Below are 24,832 nucleotides of genomic sequence, written 5' to 3'. Positions count from 1 at the left end.
TGTCTCTTCTGATTAATTTTGGTTTAAAGTTGATTTTTTCAGCCTGTCTGTGTTCAGGGCTCCTTTCTTTGTAATAATTTTTTCTGCCCTTTTGTGGTTTCTTATAAACAACAAACTCTTGACTTTGTGTGTGTGTGTGTGTGGGGGGGGGGGGGGGGGGGGGGGAAGGGCTCACAGCAGTCCTGGTACTCAGATCCTGGGTACTGTTTGTAAGCTTTGTTGCTCAAGGCTAGCACTCTAGTACTTGAGACACAGCTCCACTTCTAGGTTTTTTGGTCGTTAGTTAGAAGTAAGAGTCTCATACTTTCCTGCCCAGGCTGGCTTCAAACTGTGATCCGCAAATAAAGATTACAGGTGTGAGCTATTGGTGCTGGCTTGCATCTTGTTTATTTTTAATCCAGCCTGCTGTTCTATGCCTTTGAATGGGAAAGTTAACACCATTAACATTTACAGTTTAATACTGAAAGTTACATCATATTTCACATCAGTTTGTAAGAGGCTCATTTCTTTCCTATTCCTCCTTTGCTAATCTACTCAACTAGTGGAGTATATTGCTGTCTTTTCTATTTTCTTTTGTTTTCCTTTTCTGCATGTAAGATTCCTTCAAGATTCCACTGCAGTGCTAGTGTAGCACTAGCTTTAATTTCCTTAGCTTTAACTTATCATGGAAGGTACTCCCTAATATTCTAACTTATTCCAGTCTATTGTTTAGAGCTTCAATTGAATTTTTATTGGTATTAAGTTTTTCATTTCTTAAATATTTAGTTTGATTTTCCAACATATACACATCCATAAATGCAACACAGCATATAAACAACCAAGGACAAAGGTCCCGTGAGCATCTCACATTATGTAGAAAACAGGTTTTGACAAAACTCAATATCCTTTTATTATAAGGGTTCAGAAGAAAAAAAAACTAAGAATAGAAAGAACATATCTCAGTAGGATAAAGACTACTTATGACAAACCTATAGCCAATATCATACCAAATGGGGAAAAAACTGAAATCATTTTCTCTAAAATCAGGAACAAGACAAGGGCAACCACTATCTTCACTCTTAAAAGAGTACTGAAATTCCTGGCCACAGGTATAAAACAAGACAAAAATTTAAAAGGGACTCAAACAGGAAAGAAGTAAAATTATCCCCATTCTCAGATAATACAATTTTATATTTAAAAGACCCTCAAGATTCCACCAAAAATTTCCTAAATCTAATATTTTTCCCCAAAGTAAAAGGACATGAAATCAACATACAAAAATCAGTAACTTACCAACATTGAACATGCTGAGAAAGAAATGACAAAAGTAATTCCATTCACAATAGCCTAATAGAATACCTACATATAAACTTAACTAAGGTGGCAAAAGACTTCTGCAATGAAAAACCACAAAACCTTGAAGAAATTAGAGAAGACACCAGGAGGTAGAAAGACCTCCTATGCTCACAGATTTCCGTAAACATCATGAAAACGGTCAGACTGCTAAAAGGAATCCATAGATTCAAGGCAAAAACCATCAAAATCTTAAAGTCGTTCTTTTCAGAAATAGGAAAATTAGTTCTAAAATTCATATGGCAACAAAAAACAGCTCAAGACCCCAAAATAATACTGAGCTGAACAAGCAATATTGGAAGATCACAATGTCAGACTTCCAATTCCACAATAAATAAAAGCATGGCACTGGCTCAAAAATAGACTCAAAAACCAATGGAACAGAAGACTTAGAAATATAGCCACACAGCTATAGCCTGCTGATCTGACAAAGAAGCCAAAACACATACACTGGAGTAAAGCCAGTGTCTTCAACAAACATTTGGGAAAATTGTCTACAAGCAGAATACTGATACTAGATCTCTGTCTCTTGCCCTGTATAAAAATTAACTCTAAATAAATCAGAGATTTTCATTCAAGATCTGAAACCTTGAAACAACTACAAGAAAACTCTGGAAGATACCAGCATAGGTAATTATTTTCTGAGTGGGACTCCAATTGCCCAGCAAATAAGAGCATGAATTGATAATAGGACTCTCAACAATTTTAAAAAAGGTTCTGCACATCCAAAAAATTACTAGAATCAAGACAACCCACAGACTAAGAGATAATCTTTGCTAACTCTTCAATGGATAAAGGATTACTATCCATAATATACCAACAGCTCAAAAAACTAACAGTAAAAGAACTAGTAATCCAACTAGTGAGGAAATGAACTGGACAGTTCTAATAAGAAGAAATATAAATGGCCAACAAAAACACAGAAACATACTCAGTACCCTCAGCCATAAAGCAAATACAAATACAAATCAAACCATACTGATGTCACCTCACCCCAGTCAAAACGACAATCAAGAAAACATGTGCTATAGAGGATGTAGGGTAAAATCTTATACACTGTTGGTGGGAATATGAACTAGTGTAATCATTATGGAAATCAGTATGCTAGTTCTCTAAGGACAGTACAACATTATGCATTATTCATTATGCTTATGGTAGCTCTGTCACAATAGCTGAATTGTGGAATCAGCTGAGGTGCCCAATAGTATTGTACACACATATGCTTACAATACATATGCATGTATATGTATGACACAGAATATTACTCATAAATATTTGAGGGGTAGAGAAAGAGAGTAAAATGAGGGAAGGGGTAACAAATTAGAGAAGAAATGTAATCACTTCCTTATTTATGTAACTGTAATCCCCTGCTACATCTCCTTAACAATAAAATTTTTTAAAAAAGAAATATATGTCAAGTGCACAAAAATGAATGGAACAACTGTATTTGATGTCGGTATAATTTGTGGAGGGGAAGGGGTAAAACAAGTCGTTTAAATAAGGATACAGGTGAACCTGTTGCAACAATGAGAAGTACAAGTTGGGGGGGAGGGGAGGATTGGGTGGGGGGAGGGAGGATGGGAAGGGATGGGAAGGGTAAACAAATGAGGAGGCTACAATGCTTGATAAGAAATGTACTCACTATCTTGCCCATGTAATTGTAATCCCTCTGTACAGTATTTTCACAATAAAAAATAAAAAATGAATGGAACAGAAAAGCAAACATGATGTTGAGAGAGATAAGCCAACCTCAAAAAACTAAATATGCCATGTTGTTGTTCATTTGTGGAAGTAGGCCTAAAACGATGATTATCATAATAATAAAAGAATGGGAATGTAAAAGTGGAACTGTCTGAGGATAAAAGGTGGGAGAAGCAAAGGAAAAGTTACTGAAATACAAAGAAGAAAAAACTGTTTCATATTATGTATGAGTATAGCAGAATGAAACCCACCAAACACTGATGGAAGGAGGAGGAAGGAGAGGAGGAATGGAAATACACTGGAGGGAGAGAACTGTTCATACAGGGAACTCTCATAATGAAACCCTCTCATGGGATTAATGTATGCCAATTCAAAATAAAAAAACAGATTCAGTTAAAATGCTGTCTCAAATGTTAAAGTTATGCACAAACCAACTTCAATGAAATGATATAGCATTCAATCCTGATAGCCAAAACAAAAAACAATAAACAAAACCCTTTCCTAATCTTCAACACCATACAGTAAGGAACAGGACTGTTGTTAGAATTACTGGGCAACATTCACATAGCCAAATATTGAAAATGATCACAGATATTTTCAATATATACCATCTCTATGACCAAACTGATTTTCATAAATTTATTGTTTTCATTTTCAAAAGTAAATTTTCAACAGTTTCATAACCCTCAATACATCAAACTAACTTTATGTGTATATGGCAACATGTCCACATTTAGCGTTAGAAGCTGAAGTAAACCTCTGACACATTCTCTTTATTATATAAAAATTGGAACCATCATTACACCAAACTAACTTCATGTGTGTATGGGAATATGTACATCTGGGCTTACAAGCAGAAATAAACTCTGACACATTCTCTTCATTATCTATAAAAATTGACTGCACTATTCACAAGGGAGAACAAAATATTTTTCCCCCTAATCTTTGCAATTTGGAGCTAGAATTAAATGAAAGGAAAGACATTTGTTTTTAAATAGCTTACTTTTAAAGCTTTACATTATTTCTGCAAGAAAAAAAGCACACATGCATGCACATGTACACACACACACACATACACACAGCCATCCACAGTGAAAGAAGCAGTTCACAAGTGCTTACAGTCATGGTTGACCAGTGCTGCCAAGTGTGCGTGCCCTCGAGGATGTGGAATTGCCCTGAAAGGAAGAAATGATTTTAAAGTAATACCATTCAAATGTCCAACTAATTCCCATGAGAAAGTGGATTTGCAGCCTAAGCTGCACATTGTTTGGAGTACAACATAATATAAGAACCTACATGTCCTTCCTGTCATCTCAGAAATATGATCAAATAGGAATGGCATTTTTTTTTCTGTAGAGAGCCAGATAATCAGTAATTTTAAAGCTTTTTGGGCCAATATACAAAATCAAGCTACTACAGTTTCCGAAGAACAATACAGATTTCCCAACCTTCCATTGAAAAAACTCCAAAACTAATAACTGACAACTATGTTTGACAATAGTCAATACACACTAATCAGTTTTGCAGGAAAAGTACATTTTGCTTATTGAGGTTCAAAGCTAAAATTTTTTGTTTTCAAAAGTGATCTCTAATGATTATCTTTAGTAGTGACCACTAATGAATATGTCATGTTTGAAAATGTAAATCCATGCATGTTTGATTTGAATTGTTTGAAAGACATTTCAAGTCTACAGAGTCTTCCTTATCCTCTCCATTAATGATATCCTTACAGTACAGATTTAACTCTCAGCAAAGGCAGAATTTGTTCAACTGCATTATTAATGAGTTTAGAAAACAAATATTTCGGGCTGGGAAGGTGGCTCAGTGGTAGAGCGCTTGCCTTGCATGCCTGAGGCCCTGGGTTCGATTCCTCAGCACCACATAAGCAAAAAGAAAAAAGCCAGAAGTGGCGCTGTGGCTCAAGTGGTAGAGCGCTAGCCTTGAGCTGAAGAGCTGAGGGACAGCGCCCACGCCCAGAGTTTAGGCCCCACGACCGGACCCAAAAAAATAAAAATAAATAAATATTTCATTTATCCCAAATTTAAGGTCCCAACTCATTTAGAATACAGATTAAGATTTTAAAAAAATTTACCAAGAACCAGCACGGACATAATATCAGTTTCATTCATAAATGCTGCCTTTGTCTCATAATGTTAGGTCAAATTCATTCAGAAACATTATTAAGAATGTACAAACTTAATTTCCAAAACAACTGTTTACTAACAGTGCTTATGTTTTCCTTATTCAGAAAAATATCCATCTTGGCACTGAGTTGGACAAGTTTGGATCATCCAAGTTATATTTTTAACAAAAATTCATGGAAATAACAATATATAATCTATGATAGCAAATGAAATTCCTGGCTACTTAAAAACATACAATACATTCAAATAGTTTCTGCAACTACTGCTAATGAAGAATGGATAATCACAGGCTTTAAACATTCCCTATTTTCACAAAACTTGGAAATTTATTCAAGCAAGCCTTCTTTCCTGGCATCAGTTAGAATAGAATGCTCATCATTACAGGCTATATAGAATTAGAGTTCTTCCTAAATTGAAGGAAACAATCAGCTGTCTGCCTTCTTTTCTAATTGTTGACTGCTAAGTTTTGTAGTATGTTTCTCCTAGTAGGCCTTAATGTCTGGTATTGTACAACAAGCACTTAAAAACATTTTTTTTTAAAGCTATATAGCCAGGCACTGGTGGATCACGCCTGTAATTCTAACTACTCCAGAAACTGAGATCTGAGGATCACAGTTCAGAGCCAGCCCAGGCAGGAAAGTCAGTGAGACTCTAATCTCCCAGAAACCAGCAAAAGCCAGAAGTGGAGTTAGCAGAGCACTAGCCTTGAGCAAAAACGCCAAGGCCCAGTATAGGCACCAAAAAAACAAAAACAAAACCCTAATGTAAACATTAGAGAAGTGCATTCCCATCCAACATAAAGTCCTCTAAAATCCTGTGCAGCAATGCTTCTCATGCAGTGATGGGTAGTTTAGGCTGACAAAGTCATCTGTGTTCCAGACAACACATATGGCCTCAGACTCACTACTGGCAAGAACACCGCTACAGGCTATCCCTGTCCCTACTGATAGCTTCACCAGGACTCCTGCTTTCACTTCAGAAAAGCAAATCTATACCAGGAATATTTTCTTTTTTCTTTCTTTCTTTTTTTATTTTTTTGTCTGGGCCTGGGAACTGTCCCTCAGCTCTTCAGCTCAAGGCTAGCACTCTACCACTTAAGTTACAGTGCCACTTCCAGTTTTCTGGTGGTTAACTGGAAATAAGAGTCTCACAGACTTTCCTGCCCGGGCTGGCTTTGAACCATGAGCATCTGTCATAATCTGTCATAATCCTAAATAGCTAGGATTATGGGTGTGAGCCACCATTACCCAGCTACTCAGGAATCTTTTTTAAATCATCAAATTACAGCATTATATCTGACTTCAATGGTCTCCCTTTTCTTCAGTGAGAAATAATTATTTTAAATAATACCTTTTTTCTCTTTTCTTGTTAAAAGACATACCCAGAATTTTAGGAATAAGCCAGGTGGCTGATACTTTCAGTCCTAGCTACTGAGGAGACTGAAATCTACGGATCATGGTTCAAAGCCACCCAAGCAGAACAGTCCATGAGACTGTTACCTCCAGTTAACCACCAAAAAGCTAGAGGTAGAGCTGTGGCTCAAGTGCTAGAGGCACCAGCCTTGAACAAAAAAGCTCAAGGATAGCAGCACCCAGGTCCTAAGTTCAAGCACCAGTCCTGGTCACAAAAAAACAAAAACAAAAAAAAGTTCAGGAACTAGAAGTATAAACAAGTATCTTAAAAAAAATAACTATTTCAAGGCTGGGAAGGTGGCTCAGTGGTAAAGTGCTTGCTTGCCTTGCATGCATGAGGCTCTGGGTTCGATTCCTCAGCACCACATAAGAAAAAAGAAAAAAGCCGGAAGTGACGCTGTGGCTCAAGTGGTAGAGCGCTAGCCTTGAGCTGAAGAGCTGAGGGACAGCACCCAGGCCCAGAGTTCAGGCCCCACAACTGGACCCTCCCCCCCCCCCCCAAAAAAAAATAACTATTTCGGGGCTGGGAAGGTGGCTCAGTGGTAGACCACTTGCCTTGCATGCCTGAGGCCCTGGGTTCGATTCCTCAGCACCACATAAGCAAAAAGAAAAAAGCCGGAAGTGGCGCTGTGGCTCAAGTGGTAGAGCGCTAGCCTTGAGCTGAAGAGCTGAGGGACAGTGCCCAGGCCCAGAGTTCAGGCCCACGACCGGACCCAAAAAAGAATAATAATAATAATAATAATACCTATTTCAAAAATTAAGTTAAAATTCAAATTAGATCACTCTATGGTTCTGACACTTGTTAAAATCATTCAGGACGAAGCCAAATGGTCAGAATTCCTCTACATATTTTCTGGTATATTGTATTGCTAACCAATCAGACTGGAAATCTAGCCCCAGGGAATTTTCAGTGGAGAACTGGCTGTTCTGAGAATTGATAGGAGTGGAACTGAGCACAGGGGACTCACACCTATAAGCTACTTGGGAGGCTAAGATCTGAAGTTTATGGTCAAATTCATCCTGGGCAAGAAAGTCCATGAGATTGTTACTTGAGAGGCTAAGATCTGAAGTTTATGGTTTCAAATCCATCCTGGGCAAGAAAGTCCATGAGACTGTTATCCCCAATTAACTACCAAAAAACCATAAGAGGTGTGGCTCAAGTGGTATAGCAATACATTGAGTGAAAAAGGTACAGACAGTGCCCAGGCATAAATTCAAGCCTTGGGACTGACATAAAAATATAAAAGAAAATAAAGGGTTCTGAGGGCTGGGAAGGTGGCTTAGTGGTAGAGTGCTTTTGCCTTGCATATATGAAGCCCTGAGTTCCATTCCTCAGTGCCACATAAACAGAAAAAGCCAGAAATGGCACTGTGGCTCAAGTGGTAGAGTGCTAGCCTTGAGCAAAAAAAGCTCAGGGATAGTGCCTAGCCCCTGAGTTCAAGCCCAAGGACTGGCAAAAAAATAAAAAATTAAAATTAAAAAATAAAGGTTCTGAGCCACAGGTGTTGTATATGCCTGTAATCCCATCTACTTGAGAAGTAGGAAAATGACAAGTTCAAATCTAGTCCAGGCAAAGATAACAAGTCTCTATCCAAAGAACAAACAAACAGGAGAGACCTGTAGTGTGTGGATCAAATGTTATACGGCATTATCTAGCATGTGTTTAAGGTCTGGATTTCAATCCCCAGTAACAGGCAAAGAGAAAGCACAGTGTTTGATATTTTTTCCATAACTTTTACCTAATTCAGCTTCATACTAGACACTAATTATTTCTAACTGTATCAAAATAATTCATCTAGAGCTAATCAGGGACTATATAGCTTGATGTGAGTAAGAAGTTAGATAAAACCAAAACCTAAAATAAATATTTTAATTTTAAAATACCTAAAAACTAAGAAAATGAACATATTAATGAAATACTGCAGTAAGAGCTCTCTGGCTACTTTTAAAACTTATGAAGAAACAGATTTTAATTCGTATGTGCCTGCAGATCATTACCTTAATATACAAAATAACCTGACACTCCAAATTTCAATCTTCAGACATCAGAAAAACACATCAGTTTAGGCAGGCATTCAGTAGTTAGCTGTATGTTATCTGTTTAGGAAAGAATTTGCTTTTAATGAAGCTGCAACCTTGTCTAAGGAACTTTCATAAGGGAAAAGGACATACTTGCCCACAGTTATGTGAAAATTCCCTGCTACTTTATTAACGTTGAGATGGCCACGGATTCTGCATGCGTCTGGAGACTGTGACAAGTCATCTTCCCTACAAAACACATTGATGTTGCTTGAACACATTTAAGATTTGCCATTCTATGCTGCAAAAACTGCACACCACAAAAGATAAAAGGTGCTATAGATCAATTTTTAGACAACATCCTGAAAGGCAGCCGTGGAGCAGCCATTGCCTGAACTTTGCAGTTATAAGAATCATACCTCTATGAAATGTTGAGACTTTACATTATGATTACACATCTATACATACAAATCTAAAATGTTCCAGTACTTTAAATCTAACCAAAGGTCTAAGCCCAGGGAAAGAATGAAAATAAAAACAAAAGAGTTATTCTGGCTGGGTGCTGGTGGCTCACACCCATAATCCAAATTATTCAGGAGGCAGAGATCTGAGGATTATGGTAACAAAGCCAGCCATGGCAGGATAGACTGTGAGACTCTTATCTCCAATTACCTACTAAAAAATCTGGCTCAAGTGGAAGAGTTCCAGCCTTGAGCAAAAAGCTAAGAGACAGCATTCAAGCTCTGAGTTCAATCCCTAGTATTTGTACCAAGAAAAAAAGGAAAAAAATTTTGAGAATATACTTTATAATAATCCTAATTTTCAAAAAATCACAAAATTTAAGAACTAAAATATTGTCATAATTCTTATTTTCTCCTTCAAAGGAAAGTAGACTCATAAAATTAAAACAATACTAAAAAACAAGTAGACTAGTTTACATTTAAGATGATAGCAAATGGGACTAGTTTCCAGCACACAGGCAACATTTCCATGACAACTCACCTGGGTGGAAGTGCGGTGGATGAACTTTTAAAAGCACTTTTGAATATTACATCCTGAAGAGAATGCTCTTCTTGTAGCCTACTCTGAATCAGCTGCAGCATCCTAAGTTTGACACAAACCATAATTTAGAAACACAGAAAGGCATCCAGAGATAGCCAAGGTAGATAGCCAATAATAAGCATACTGTTTCAACCAAACCAGCTAGTCACAATGATTTAGCTGGTTTGGTTGAAACAGTATGCTTATTAGTATAGGGTTTTATTCCAAATGCAAGTGTATCCAGTTTTCTTTGGTTATTTCCATGAAAGCAAGAAAACAGAAGAAGGGTAGACAGAAGTTTAGTAGCTGGCTCTAGCCATCTGTCAGAATCACTGGTACTGGACATGTAGCAAGGGCTCTGCTTATCTAAGAATTTAAGTTCATTTATTATTCATGCAGATGTACTTATTAAATCCTTACATTTTACCAGGCATCGAATTGTATGTTGCAGATAAAAAGTGTATGTTGCAGATAAAAAGAATAAGACAAAGTAACAGCCATATTATAGGCTTGCTGGACTTTAAGTAGTAGACCAATGGGGAAAAGCCATCTCACAAGCATCTTATCATTTGTGTGTGTGTGTGTGTGTGTGTGTGTGTGTGTGTGTGTGTGTGTGTGTGTGTGTGTGTGTGTGTGTGTGTGTGTGTGTGTGTGTGTGTGTGTGTGTGTGCGCGCGCGCTGGTACTGGGGCTTTAACTCAGGGCTGGGCACCATTTTTTGGCTTTTTTGCTCAAGGCTGGAGGTCTACCACTTGAGCCACAGTTCTACTTTTGGCCTTTCTGCTGCTTAACTGTAAATAAGAATATCAACAGAACTTTCTGCTTAGACTGGCTTTGAAATGCAATTCTCATATGTCAGCCTCCTGAGTAACTAGAATTAGGGCAAAGAGTCACTGGCACCTGGTATTCTTATAATTTTTGAAAGCAGAATGAACATTTAAAGCAAAGGACGATTAAAAAAAAACCAAGTATATATTTTTATTTCCCTTAATATTATCTTTTAAAAAAATATTATTCATTATTTGTACATGTGGGAAGGGAATATTCATTATGATATTTCTACACTTGTATACAAAGTACCCCAATCAAACTCACCCCTCCATAGCTCTGTCAATCTCCACTTAACTGTGTATCTTTGAACATGAAATGTATATGGTAGGAGAAAAACAGAGAAATCAGGGCAGTAACTCTATTGCTGATGAGATGATAAGAGTGGACACACGTCATCACTTGTGTGTCAATTCACAAAAGACAAATCACACCAAGAATGAACTCAACATAAATTATGGCTGTATTGCAGCATGTCCATAATAAGAGGTAGATAGGGCCTTACTTTCTGCTCAACTCTGCTGTATACCTAAAACTATTCTAAAAAAAAGAACATAGTACAACACACAAACACACACACACGCACACACAAACAAACTTGAAAAAAATAATACATTAAGTATTTTCTAGATATGTAAGTAAGTAGGAGATAAAATACATATATGCCACACAATTAGTACACAGGTAAAATAGGCCTTTAAAAAAATTTTAAAGTATATTATTAACTTAAATTAAGCAATCTTTTCTTTTCTTTTGGTGCTGGTACTGGATCAAGGCCTAGGCACTGTCCCTTAGCTTTTTCACTTGAGCCACACCTCCACTTCCAGTGTTTTGGCGGTTAACTGGAGAGAAGAGTCTTAGGAATTTTCTTGCCTGATCTGGCTTCAAGATCCACAGATCTGAGCCTAGCTAGGGTATGTGCTTTTAAACACAAAGGTTTTTAAAAGTAAAGAAGAAAACAACCAAGCAAAATCAATATACAGGGCTGGGAATGTGACTTAAGTTAGAGTGCTTGCCTAACTAACATGCATGAAGCCCTGAGCTCGATTTCTCAGTACCACATACACAGAAAAAGCCAGAAGTGATATCGTGGCTCAAGTAGTAGAGCACTAGCCTTGAGCAAAAGAAACTCAGGGACAGTGCCTGGGCCCAGAGTTCAAGCCCCAGGACTGGCAAAAAAAAAAAAAAAAAAAAAATCCATACGCAGCATGATCATGTACTTTTGTAAGAACTAAATCCCAACGGGGGCTTAGAAGATATTCAACTGATTCACAAAGAAATGCTAGTTCAAATATTAATTTTTATCCATTAACTGCAAAAACCAATTTTTAATTTAGTTATACTAATTTTGGGCCCATATGTATTTAAGCTATATAAGTAAAAGAATATTTGGGAGGATATATGTCACGCTGTATCACAATATTAAACTAGTTATCATCTGAAGCAGCATTGTCTATTTCTAGAATTTTCCATACTTAAGTATTTAGAACACATACATAAAGAATTAGGGTTCAGAGGCTAACTACAATGGCTCCTTCTCAAAAGCCTAGTTATTTGAAAAGTAGGGCATGGGAGGATGTTTGTAGCCAGAACAAGTAAAAAGTTACCAACATCTCCTCTCCTCACAAGCCTGTGGTGGGGAGCCAGCCTGTAGTCCAAGGACAATAACAGGATCTGAAGTTGGCCCCAAAGGAAAATGCAGTATTGTATCCAAAATGTAAATAAATTAAAAGGGCTAGGTGAGTGGCTCAAATGGCAGCCTGGCCAACCTGGCCATCTCAAGGCCTCAAGGTAAAATCCTAGGACTGCCAAGAAAAATAACTAAATAAAAAGAATTAGATACACTGTTCACCAAGTATTGATTTTTTAAAATGAGACTTGTGGAAGCAATCAAATGTCCATCAATAAGAATACAATTAAACTAGTCAATCTATAAAATGGACTTTCTTGATCTATAACATCCCATTAGGTGGAAAAAAATGTACAAGGAATGGATAGAATGATCCAATTTTTGTATTAAGAAAATAACAAGAGAAATATATTTTCAAACAAATAGGAAGAAATTATATACATACAGAAAATATGTAGAAAGCTACATTAGGAAGTTAACTCTGACTTAGCACCAGTCAGGTAATAGTTTATAGAGAAAGGAAAGCTTTCCTTTTCCTTTATATCATTCTATTAAAACTCAATTTCAAACAATCTTTACATATTATTTTCACAAATCACTTGAATAGCTCACTTTAAAATTTATGAATCAAATTAGAGAAAAATATTATGTATGACTTTCCTAATATCTGATCATTTCTAGTATTTCTAATATTTTGATAATTCAATCAGAGAATCATGCTAGACTACAGTTTACAATACATAAAACAAGATTAAAGGTTTATATTTCTATAGATGCTGGTAGTTTAGCTTTACCTCTGCCATTCTTTTTGCTGTGGTGAAAGTTCAAATATTACCTGAAATGAAAGAATACACTGTCACTAGCAACGTCAAATCTCCTTAGATTTCCACACATCACAATTTTTAAAAAATCGTGTGTGTGTGTGAGTGTGTGTGTGTGTGTGTGTGTGTGTGTGTGTGTGGTGAAAGTTCAAATATTACCTGAAATGAAAGAATACACTGTCACTAGCAACGTCAAATCTCCTTAGATTTCCACACATCACAATTTTTTAAAAACTCGTGTGTATGCGTGTGCGTGCGTGCGTGCGTGCGTGCGTGCGTGCGTGCGTGCGTGCGTGTGTGTGTGTGATGGGATTTGAATTCAGGGCCTGGCCCAGGTTGGCTTCAAACCATGATCCTCAGGTCTCGGCCTCCTTTGTAGCTAGCTGTAAGACTAATGTAAAGTGCTACTAAAACCAGATACACCTGATAGGCATTCACCTTCGATAGACCAAACTATACATTTTAATGGAATTTTACTCAAACATAACAAAGAAATTTTACCAAGCATGCATAATTCCCTGATTGGTTGCCTACATTTATCAGAATGAATGCAAGTCGGCAATCTATTGCATGTACAAAATGATATTTTAGGATTTAAAAATCATCTAACTGATGCTATCATGATTATCATGGAGGAAAGTTGAAGAGACAAATGAAATAATGAAATTCAAGCAGCCAAAGCCCCGATTCCTGCTAGGAAGCAGCAAGAAAAAATCCTTTCCTCAGCCAAACCTGCATTTGCATGGCAAGCTGGCTTCCCATGAGCCACAAGGGCAGTCATGGCAGACACAACCCATATATTCTTGCTAAAAAAAAAAAAAAACTAACAGTTTGCCGGGCGCTGGTGGCTCACGCCTGTAATCCTAGCTACTCAGGAGGCTGAGATCTGAGGATCACGGTTCAAAGCCAACCCAGGCAGGAGAGACTGTGAGACTCCTATCTCCAATAAACCACCAGAAAACCGGAAGTGGCGCTATAGCTCAAGTGGTAGAGCACTCGCGTTGAGCTGAAGAGCTGAGGGACAGCGCCCAGGCCAAGAGTTCAAGCCCCATGACCGACCAAAAACAAAAACAAAAAAAACTAACAGTCACTCCACAGTATAATAAAAATAAACTAAGAGTGACAGGAAATGGGAGCAAAAATACAGTGGTAAAAGTAAATGGTTATTCTTTTTTGTGTGTTAGTACTAGGGCTTGAACTTAGGTGCTGTTGCACAGCTTTTTCACTTAAGACTGATGCTCTATTCTGCTTTTTGGTGGCTAACCTAGAGAGCTAAGAGTCTCATGGACTTTCTGGCCTGGCTGTCTTTGGACCAGGATGCTTAGATCTCAGCCTTCCGAGTAAGTAGGACAGGAGGTATGAGCCACCATTGCCTAGCTCAATTATTCTTAATAAAAAAATGTATAGTATATATATCAAACTAACGGTCAATTCAAAGTGATTCCAAGTGTTCAATTCCTAAAGCATATTTTTCAATCACTATGTAAACCAAACTTACTGGTTCATAAATAAGACCATCTGCAGAAGCAACCATTGTTTCTGCTAAATCCAATACATCTGCTCCAACATCTGTAGGAAAAAAAAACAAACGTTTCACAACCTATGTTCAGATCAAAACTATATCTGACGTAAAGCAAATTAACAAAACTAATAGAAAACTCAAAGTGTATAGTATCACCTTTCTATACTGCTTATTGGTTCAAAAATTAAAATAGCACTATATAGCTTTGGTACATAGTATTCTGAAAGTCAGAAAAAAATTATTTTTCTTGCTCTAAAAAATAAATGACATGGAGTCCCAGGGTAAAAAAATGCAATTCTGACTGAATTAAAGAGCTTTGCAAAAATTGGCAAAAACCTAATCACAAGCACTAAATAAATGAACAAAATATAAGCTACAAAATTTTTTTCAGAGATTAAAAGAAATCTTAGCTGATGCTTTTTCAAAATACGTCAAGCCAGATAGCAGTAGCTCACATCTGTAATCCTAGCTACTTAGGAGGCTGAAATCTGAGGATGGCAGTTCAAAGCCAGTCCAGGCAGGAAAGTCTGACACTCTAATTTCCAATTAACCACCAAAGAGCTGGAAGTGAAAGCATGGTTCAAGTGGTAGAGTACCAGCCTTCAGCAAATAAGCCAAGTGAGAGCTCAAGGCCTTGAATTCAAGAGTCAGAACTAGCACACACACCAAAAAAAAAAAAAAAGCAATTTCAGCTTTATTTTGAAAAAGCTAACACTGTAATGTCATTCAAATATCCAAGTGAGACAACGTGATATATTTGCCATTAGTGTTAACTGAAAATTTAAGTATTAAGGTAATACTATTTTTCTTAAAACTACTAATAGAAGGAAAATTTTTTAAAAGAGCTATAAGTGTTCTATGATGAGTTCTATTAGAAATTAATTGGGTAAAACTATTTCATACTAAGTATTTTGCCTGAATACATGAATTCTTCATTTCAAATACTCAAAGTAGTAACTCCAAGGACAGGACACTTTTCATGTAGAAGTGCCACCATTTTGGAAAGTAATACTTTTTTATCTCTGTAACAAATGAGCATTTTTCTATTTGCCTCAGAACAACTAAGTAAAGATAGTGAAGGAAATAAAATGAGTAACTCATCACAATTCACTCTGAAGTACTTTCAAATACAAGAGAGGAAGTGTCAGGAAAGGTGGACACTTGAACCGGTGAAACAACATGCTTCTGAAGGTACACATAACTCTGTTATACCAACAAGAACAATATAGCCTAACTTCAACTCTCACTGACAAATTTCCTCATTTTCTTACATTTTATTTTTTATTTTCTTTGGGGGCGGGGGGGGGGGGTCCGGTCGTGGGGCCTGAACTCTGGGCCTGGGCGCTGTCCCTCAGCTCTTCAGCTCAAGGCTAGCGCTCTACCGCTTGAGCCATAGCGCCACTTCTGGCTTTTTTCTTTTTTCTTATGTGGTGCTGAGGAATCGAACCCAGGGCCTCAGGCATGCAAGGCAAGCGCTCTACCACTGAGCCACCTTCCCAGCCCTTTCTTATATTTTAATTCACTAATGTTAGACCTCTATCTTTCTCTTTCTATCGCTCTGTCACTATTTGTACTAGTGCTGGAGCTTGAACTCATGTCCTTTCACTGACCTGTGGCTTTTTCATTCAAGGCTGGAGCTCTACCACTTGAGCTACACCACTACTTCCAGCTATTTGCTGGAATAGTTTAACGGACTCTCCTGCCCTGGCTGACCATGAACCTTGATCCTCAGATCTCAGCCTCCCAAGTAGCTAGAATTACCAGCATGAGCCACCAGCACCCAGCTAAATCTTCCTTTTATTGTCTGGTTGTTTTTTTGTTTTTTTTTTGGGGGGGGGTTCAGTCATGGGACCTTAACTCAGGGGCTAGGTGCTGTCTCTGAGCTTCTTCACTCATGGCTAGTGCTCTACCACTCTGAGCCACAGTGCCACTTCTGGTTTTCTGGTGGATATTAGAGTTAAGAGACTCATGGACTTTCCTGCCCCAGCTGGCTCCAAACCACAATCCTTAGATCTCAACCTATTGAGAATCTAGGATTGCAGGCATGAGTCACCAGTGCCTGGCTAAATCTTTCTTTATGGCTATGAAATTCACTGAATTGAAACTAAAGTGAGACAATATGTACCATTAAGCAACATGATAAAATATTTAAATATTCAAAAGGAAAAAATGTTAAATTACAGTGTTTTGAAGTTCTACTGCAACTGTCTGAACTACAGTACATGGAGAAAGGCCAAGCTTACAGTACTTACACTGACACTTCATGGCAACAGTAATGTCTATATTGATTCTCAATTTACTAAAAGACAAAAAGATAAACATTAGAACCTAGCAATTAGCAAAAGTATGAGCAATAGAAATCAATCTACCTATGGAAGTCTTGGATTTCAAACAAAAAAGGTACTAATTACAACTCAGATTGCCTTTGTTATAATAAAAACAAAGGCATTACTAAAAACTTCTATCTAGTGATTACTTAACAAATCTTGTTAACTTCTCACATCTTTAACACATCACCTTTTAAACCTGAGGGTAGCAGCTCTAAAATAGATAATTCTGAGAAACTCAACAATATCTAAACTTCTGTGCATTTAAATATTAGATAAAACATTCCTTTAAGAATAACAAATCAAGGGCTGGGAGGGTGGCTTAGTGGTAGAGTGCTTGCCCTGCATGCATGAGGTCCACATATGCAGAAAAAGCCGGAAGTGGTGCTGTGGCTCAAGTAGTAGAGCACTAGCCTTGAGCTAAAGAGATGAGGGACAGCGCCCAGGCAAAGTTCAGGCCCCACAACTGACCAAAAGAGAGAGAGAGAGAGAGAGAATAGCAAATCAAGGAAGTAGCAATGTGGCTCAAAGTGGCAGAGCACTAGCTGTGAGCCCAAAAGCTTAGGGACAGTGCCCAGGCCCTGAGTTCAAGCCCCATGCCTGACCAAAAAGAATATCAAATCAAGACTTAGGTGTAAATTTTTCTCTAGCTATCATAAAAACCATTAAAATAGATTTAATCTATGTGATGTAGAGAGCAATAAAATGGGTGGATGTGGTCCTTCAAGAGAACCATCAGACAAAAAAAAAAAAAAAAGAGAGAACCATCAGTGTGCAGAGCAGCAAAAATGCACAGCAGAAAACCACATATCCATTAAGGGGACATTTCAGAAACTGAGTCTGGATATTTCAGGATAATTACAACTAAACCACCAGGAAAAACAAACAAACAAATAAATCTGATGCTTACAGATCTACAGGCGTTTTAACAAGATCCAATCAATGCTTTATTCCCAAATCAGTAATTGAAATAAAGTTAATTTTCAAACAGCAAAATGAAATATCCCTTCCAAGTAAAACAATCAGTATAAATATCGAGTTCTGAGCTTCTTATCCAAGCTGAGTTCACTCTGAAGGACTTTCATATGATTCCAGTTAGGAATTACACATTTTGGAGGCCTTAATAGTCTTACAAGTTGCCTACAATTCACACCGTACTCAAAATAATTCCAGTGTGCACTTTCAGGACATCTGTAGGAGACAGAGAAGAAGGCCAAGTACCAGACTTCTAAGTGTGGACCCTATGCCTGTATTCATGTGGTGACATAGATAAGTACCTAAGACCATACTTGGAAATTTTTAATTTAGTGCTAAAAACAAATGAAATAACTACTACAACCAATCCCAAATAATTAATGCAATCTAGAAACATATTCATGTTACAGATAAAGGAACTAAGGCCACCAATAAATCGTGTATATGGCTTGACCAAGGATACACAGCAATCTTACAAATGTTGATTTACCTGCTAAGTCCCATGAAAAAGAAAACAAAAGAGTCCTACCAGTATTATTTCTATCTCACAGAACAGAGGTGTTGAAACACATGCAGATGTGACTTAGTAAATTCCCTAAAGTCATGGAGTAAGTAAAAGGAAGAACTGGATTGAATTCATAGCTAAAACTCTGCAATCCTAATATTATAAACCTGCTACCTGCAAAAAAATTTCAAAACAGCTTTTTACTGGTGGCTCACACCTATACTCAGGAGGCTGAGATCTGAGGATCACAGTTTAAAGTCAGCCCAGGCAGAAAAGTCAGTGGAGACTCTTATCTCCAATTAACCAAGAAAGCCAGAAATTGAGCTGTGGCTCAAGTATTAGAACTCTAGCCTTGAACATCAGGGACAACACCTGGGACCTGAGTACAAGCCTCAGGACCAACACACACACAAAAGCAGACAAAAAAAAACAATGTTTCAATACACAAAATGAGAATTTCTCATAAATAACCTCATATTTATTTCTCATAAATAACATAAATTTCTCTAAAATAACCTAACAAAAGTAGAGCTTAGGTATTGTGAGATACAGTTACCTAGAAAAATCTTTGTCTACTTCATATTCATACTTCATCCATGTATCTTGATATACTGAGAATTCCATTATTGTTAGCAAAGCCATAGTAGTAAACGCTATCAGAGAAACTGAAAAACAATAAAAAATAAGATTAAAACAATAAAAATTTTAAACCACAAACTCTTTAAGTGAAAATAAAATTAGTAAAAAAAAAAATCTACAATTGCCAGTTCATAAACACAGTAAGTTTTCTCACCAATGTTCTAAAACATCTCAAAAATGAAATTTACTGAGCACAAAAAGGAAGAAAACATTTGTATACTGAAAATGATTTTATTTCTTCCATTTTAAGGGTATTCCACTAAATAAAAATTTTACAAAGCACAAGTTTTCTACTTTCTTAAATGTAGCAGTGTCAGACTTGATAAATGATGAAAACAAACATGTTTACAGTACAAACTGAAAATACTTTCTTATTAAGAAAAACAAACACATCCACCTGGGTGCAACTGTCTCATGACCAATTCAAAGGCTAGTGTAGGTAAGCCCTTGAGACTCTTATCTCCAATTAACCACCAAAAAAGCTGAAAGTGGCTTAAGTAGTAGAGAACCAGCCTTGAGCAAAAAAGCTAAGGGACAGTGCCCAGGCCCTGAGTTCAAGCCCCAGTACTAGCAACAAACAAAACAGAACTACAACAAAAATGAACAACAATGAAAAGTACACCCATGCTCATAGCCTAATTCAAAACAAAACATTAGCCTATGCTCTTAGATCCTGAAAAGCACAAAATAATCTGTATGCCAGAAACTAAAATAGCATTCTCAAATCCAAAACATTCTTTTACTTTGCAATCTCCTAAGCACATTACCTCATTCATAAATTGAGACCAAAAAATCTGATAAAAAAAAAAGCAATTCTCATATAACAAACCATTTGATTTCATTGAAAATGATATGTTTTCTTAACAAATACAGTGAAAATTATTGTTGCACAATCACTGGGGACGGGAAATAATAAGCATACCATTACACATTTTATCCAACAAAATGTCAATCTTCTCTAGAACTTTGCACTCATTCATCACATGGTACGAAATACTATGAAATATCATTACCAACCATCTTTGAAGAGTAGTTTATCAACTACTTCTATCTGTACCAGGCACCACTCTAAACATTTTGCATCCAAATGTTTAACAGATACTGTTAAGCTAGATACTAGAAAGCAAATAAAGATGTCCCCATTTCACAGAAGAAATTTAGCCGAAAGACTGAAGTAATTTCCTCAAATTAAAGAGAAGAAGCATTTAAATCCAAAGTCTGGATCTACAATCTAAACTCAATTCTGTTTACGTATGACAATCTCTTAATGTAATTACACTGAAGCTTCAAAGCATTGGAATAAGCACTGCTGACTGCACAGACAGGCCTGTGTTGGATGCCATGGAGAATATAAGTATGTATAAAACTAGGGCAAATCATGACATGGACAAAGACCGCCCACCAAGTAACTGCAAACACTGGGCACTAGTAGCTCACACCTATAATTCCAGGTACTCAGGATCACAGTTCGAAGTTAACTGGGGCAACAAAGTCCATGAGACTCTTATTACCCAATGAATCAGCAAAAAGCTGGAAGCAGAAGTGTGGCTCAAGTGGTAGAGTACCACTCTTGAATGAAATAAACTAAGGGACAATATGCAGGCCTTGAGTACAAACCCTCCAGTACTGGTACAAACACACAAAATAATAAGCAACAAAATAAAATTTAAAAAGTAGCTGCACAAGTCACTGATGGTGGTTGATAGCATCGTTTACAAATTTTAATACCAGCTCACCTGTACCCCCACTGGCTGAGGTCTCTACATAGCTTTCGGGAACCTTTGGAAAGGCATCCAATTCTTTCACCAAATTTAAGGTTTTTTTTCCGATTCAGTCGCCTCATCTTCAGGAAAACCTTCTTCTTCCTTCATATAGTCATGCTAAGGAATAAAAAAGTAAGCAATAAATGAATCTGCAAAGAGACAGAACATTATTTGAAGAGAATTGAAAAATTCCCTTAGAATGACTTGGTGTTTCCAAGTCTCCTTGAAAGGACAAGCAAAACAACACATAAGACTTAGCTACCCATTCCAACCCTGACAAAAAAAGTAATTTGTACATGCACATACGTTTTTTGTTTTTTGTTTTTTTTGGGTCTGGTCATGGGGCCTGAACTCTGGGCCTGGGCGCTGTCCCTCAGCTCTTCAGCTCAAGGCTAGTGCTCTACCACTTGAGCCACAGCGCCACTTCCGGCTTTTTTCTTTTTGCTTATGTGGTGCTGGGAATCTAACCCAGAGCCTACCACTGAACCACCTTCCCAGCCCCTGCACATACGTTTTGTATCAAAACAAAACAAAAACAACAGAGACAATCATTTTAATTAATGTATACAAATTAAAATCAATGTGATTATGTTTTATGTAGTTGATTATGTCAAAATTACACCCTGCCAATGGTGGACTACAAGTAAGTAAAATAGCCTAACAAGAACATAAATATAGGCCAGGCATTGTTGGCTGTTGCCTGTCATCCTAACTATTCAGGAGGCTGAGATCTGAGGATTCAGGTTCAACCCTAGCTCAGGCAGTTTGAAGTCTCTGACAATCTCATCTCCACTTAACCAGCAAAAAGCTGACAGGACCCAGCCCAAATTCAAGCCCCATTAGCAGCACTAAAAATAAAAATTTTAAATGCTTTAAATCTTTTGAGGGGAGGAGGGGAAGCCACACAAATGGAGGAAGGGTGAACAAATGCAGGCATGGAACTCAACACTATATGGAAAATGAATTATGAAACTTGTGGGCTGGGATGGGAAGGAAAGAAATTAGGGAGAAGCAAAGGAAAGAATGACATTGTCCAAAAGGAAATGTACTCATTACCTGATTTATGAAACAGTAACCCCTAAATGACAACAAAATTATATATATATATATACATACATACATATAGAGAGAGAGAGAGATACATACATACACAGAGAGAGAGAGTTTTAAATTTAAAACTTTTGAGCTTAGATGTAATGTTCAAGTTTTGGGTTTTCGAGCATTTTGGATTTTCAGGTTAGAAATGCTCAATCATTAAAGCCTATACAAGCATTTCAAACCTAGAAAATCTACAAAATCTAAAACTTCTGGTCCCAAACATTCATATAAGAATTTTCCAACCTGCAGCACACTTCTCTGCCTTTCCTCCTGCCTCTAAGACCCTCCTTACCTCCTTCATAGATTCACCTGCTCTCAGACTGCATACTCACTCGCCTACTGACCTTCACTGTCCAGGCAGTTCCCTGTTCAGCTTAGAGCTATGCATGGATTTCTCCTGAATCTACAAAGCCAGCCCAAATCTCTCTGCAAATACATCCATCTCCTTACTTCTATTCCAAAACTGGATACTTCACCTATGAAAACTGGTCCTCTGCCAGGCACAGTGACTCACGCCTGTAATCCTAGCTATTCATGAGCTTGAGATCTGATGCTTATGGTTCAAAGCCAGATGAGGCAAGAAAAAAAAAAGTCTGTGAGATGTTTAATCTCCAATTAACCATCAAAAAGCCAGAAATGAAGCTGTGGCTTAAGTGGTAAAGCACCAGCCTTGAGCAAAAAAGGCAAAGAAGAGTTGGGAGTAAGGCCCTGAGTTCAAGTCCCAGTAACAGGAGGAAAAAAAAAGTCAATGTTTTTCACTACACCAGAAATTTTCTATTTGGCTAAAGAGATAATATTTCTCCCTCCCCAACCTCATTTTCTACTTTCTTTTTTCTCACTTAATCCCAATTGTCTTCTAGTTCTCTGCCTTGGGGGGGGGAGGGGTGGAGGTGGGAGGCTTTTAACCTTCAAAATGTATTTGCTACTATTTCTTTATCAGTGTGTGTGTGTGTGTGTGTGTGTGTGTGTGTGTGTGTGTGTGTGTGTGTTGGTTGTGGGGCTTGAACTCAGGCCCTGCATGCTATCTCTGAGCTTCTTCACTCAAGGCTAGCACTCAACCACTTTGAGCTACAGCACCACTTCCAGTTTTCTTGTGGTTAACTAGAAAAAAGAATCTCAAGGACTTTCCTGCCTGGGCTGGATTTGAACCACAATCCTCAGATCTTGGCCTCCTGAGTAGCTAAGATTACAGGCGTGAGCAAGTGGCACCTGGCATTGTACTTGCTTTATGAAGTCCATTTCCTTCCAATTACTGCTTCGCTTCTGAAATGCACTAGGTTAAAAAGTACCATGTTTGGGGCATATTTCTCCAGCATTTCTTCCCTTTGCAAAAATGTCTTTCCCTGGTAATAAAAGCTAACATGTGTATGACAGAGAAAGCAATTTCTATTTTGCTTCTCTATGCACCACATGCTAGTTTCATTCCCACATATGGACAAGAGCAGTCAACTCATTTTCCTAGGGCTACACATCTGGTAGGTAGAGTTGGCTTGGAAGCACACACAACTCTCACTCTAGCCCCTGCTGCTGTCCTCCACTGACATCTGGATGAACTTAAAATTTCCTTAATGATTTCAGCACTCAGAACACCCAGGATGCTTCTCTTCTGCCTCATCTCATCATCATCTGTTTTTTCAAGCCCTGGTACTGAGGCCTGAACTCAGGGGCAGGATGTTGTCCCTTAGCTTTGTTGCTAAAGCCTGGCAAAGCCTCGCTAACGCCTTGAGTCACAACTCCACTTCTGGTGCCTTTTGGCTAGTAAATGAGTCTGAGAGACTGTCCCACTGAGGCTGATTTTGAACCACAATCCTCAGATCTCAGACTCCTGAAGAGCTGCGGTTAGAGGTATGCACCACCAGCATCTAGCTTCCATAATCATCTTTTGAACTCATGATCCTATGGCATTCATTCACATTCATTCATTTCACTTATGCTTAACAGTTCTTTCCATTCCAATGACTTTTACCTTAAATCTATGCAACAGCACCCATGAGCAAGATCAGGAGGCTGAAATCTGAGGAACATACCTTTAAGGGATCTGGGAAAGAAAAGGGCAAAGATGGGGCTGGGAAGGTGGCTCAGTGGTAGAGTGCTTGCCTTGCATGCATGAGGCCCTGGGTTCGATTCCTCAGCACCACATAAGCAAAAAAGAAAAAAGCCGGAAGTGGTACTATGGCTCAAGTGGTAGAGCGCTAGCCTTGAGCTGAAGAGCTGAGGGACAGTGCCCAGGCCGAGTTCAAGACCTATGACAGACGAAAGAAAGAAAGAAAGAAAGAAAGAAAGAAAGAAAGAAAGAAAGAAAGAAAGAAAGAAAGAAAGAAAGAAAGAAAGAGAGCAAAGACTCTTATCTCCAATTAACCAGCAAAAAGCTGGGGTGTGGCTCAAATGGTAGAGTGTAAGCCTTGAGTAAAAAGGACAAGTAAGAATAGGAGGCCTTGAGTTCAAGCCCTAGTACACACACAGGTACACACACACTAAAAAGCAGACAACAGAAGTGTTTTGTTTTGAAAATATTCTTACTTTGCAAAATTAAATATTACAATTGTATGTCAGTCTTCAACCCCAGCCCTCTCATCCTGCTTTCATCTAATAAAGTCTTTGGCAATCTCTGTTTTTTTATTATGTCTTCTAACCTCTAAAGACTGGACCCTTATGAGATCAAGGGGACAACACCAAAGCCCAGAAGCAAGGAAGCAGTGGAACAGGCCTTTCCTAGAGCTACGCAAGGAGAACAGGTCCCTTACTGCATCCTGGTTTTGGCAGTCAAGCCTCCAGAAGGGTGAATATTGGTGGTAATTTGTTAAGGCTACCCCTAGAAACTAAAAGTTGGTCATTAAGGGCTGGGAAGGTGGCTCAGTGGTAGAGCGCTTGCCTTGCATGCCTGAGGCCCTGGGTTCGATTCCTCAGCACCACATAAGCAAAAAGAAAAATACCGGAAGTGGCGCTATGACTCAAGTGGTAGAGCACTAGCCTCGAGCTGAAGAGCTGAGGGACAGCACCCAGGCCCAGAGTTCAGGCCCCACTACCGGACCAAAAAAAAAAAAAAAGTAGGTCATTAAATGAGAATAAGAGGGCT

At 38.0% G+C, this 24,832-nt stretch overlaps 1 protein-coding gene across 1 annotated transcript in view; it reads right to left on the bottom strand.

Moving 5' to 3' along the window:
• Ergic2 (ERGIC and golgi 2) overlaps positions 1–20,753 on the bottom strand; it is a 38,111-nt gene extending 17,358 nt beyond the window's left edge. Inside the window, 9 exon segments of the mRNA XM_042677660.1 lie at positions 4,153–4,208; positions 8,762–8,857; positions 9,611–9,712; positions 12,901–12,941; positions 14,426–14,496; positions 16,702–16,748; positions 18,813–18,921; positions 20,632–20,719; positions 20,721–20,753. Of these exon segments, the coding sequence (XP_042533594.1) occupies positions 4,153–4,208; positions 8,762–8,857; positions 9,611–9,712; positions 12,901–12,941; positions 14,426–14,496; positions 16,702–16,748; positions 18,813–18,921; positions 20,632–20,719; positions 20,721–20,738 (628 nt within the window). The 5' untranslated portion in view covers positions 20,739–20,753.
• Between the last annotated feature and the right edge of the window lie 4,079 nt (positions 20,754–24,832).

Source organism: Dipodomys spectabilis, unplaced genomic scaffold, assembly GCF_019054845.1.
Source record: "Dipodomys spectabilis isolate Male_0828 unplaced genomic scaffold, ASM1905484v1 ptg000039l, whole genome shotgun sequence".
NCBI lineage: Eukaryota > Metazoa > Chordata > Mammalia > Rodentia > Heteromyidae > Dipodomys > Dipodomys spectabilis.
This window is presented reverse-complemented; position numbering and strand designations above follow the sequence as displayed.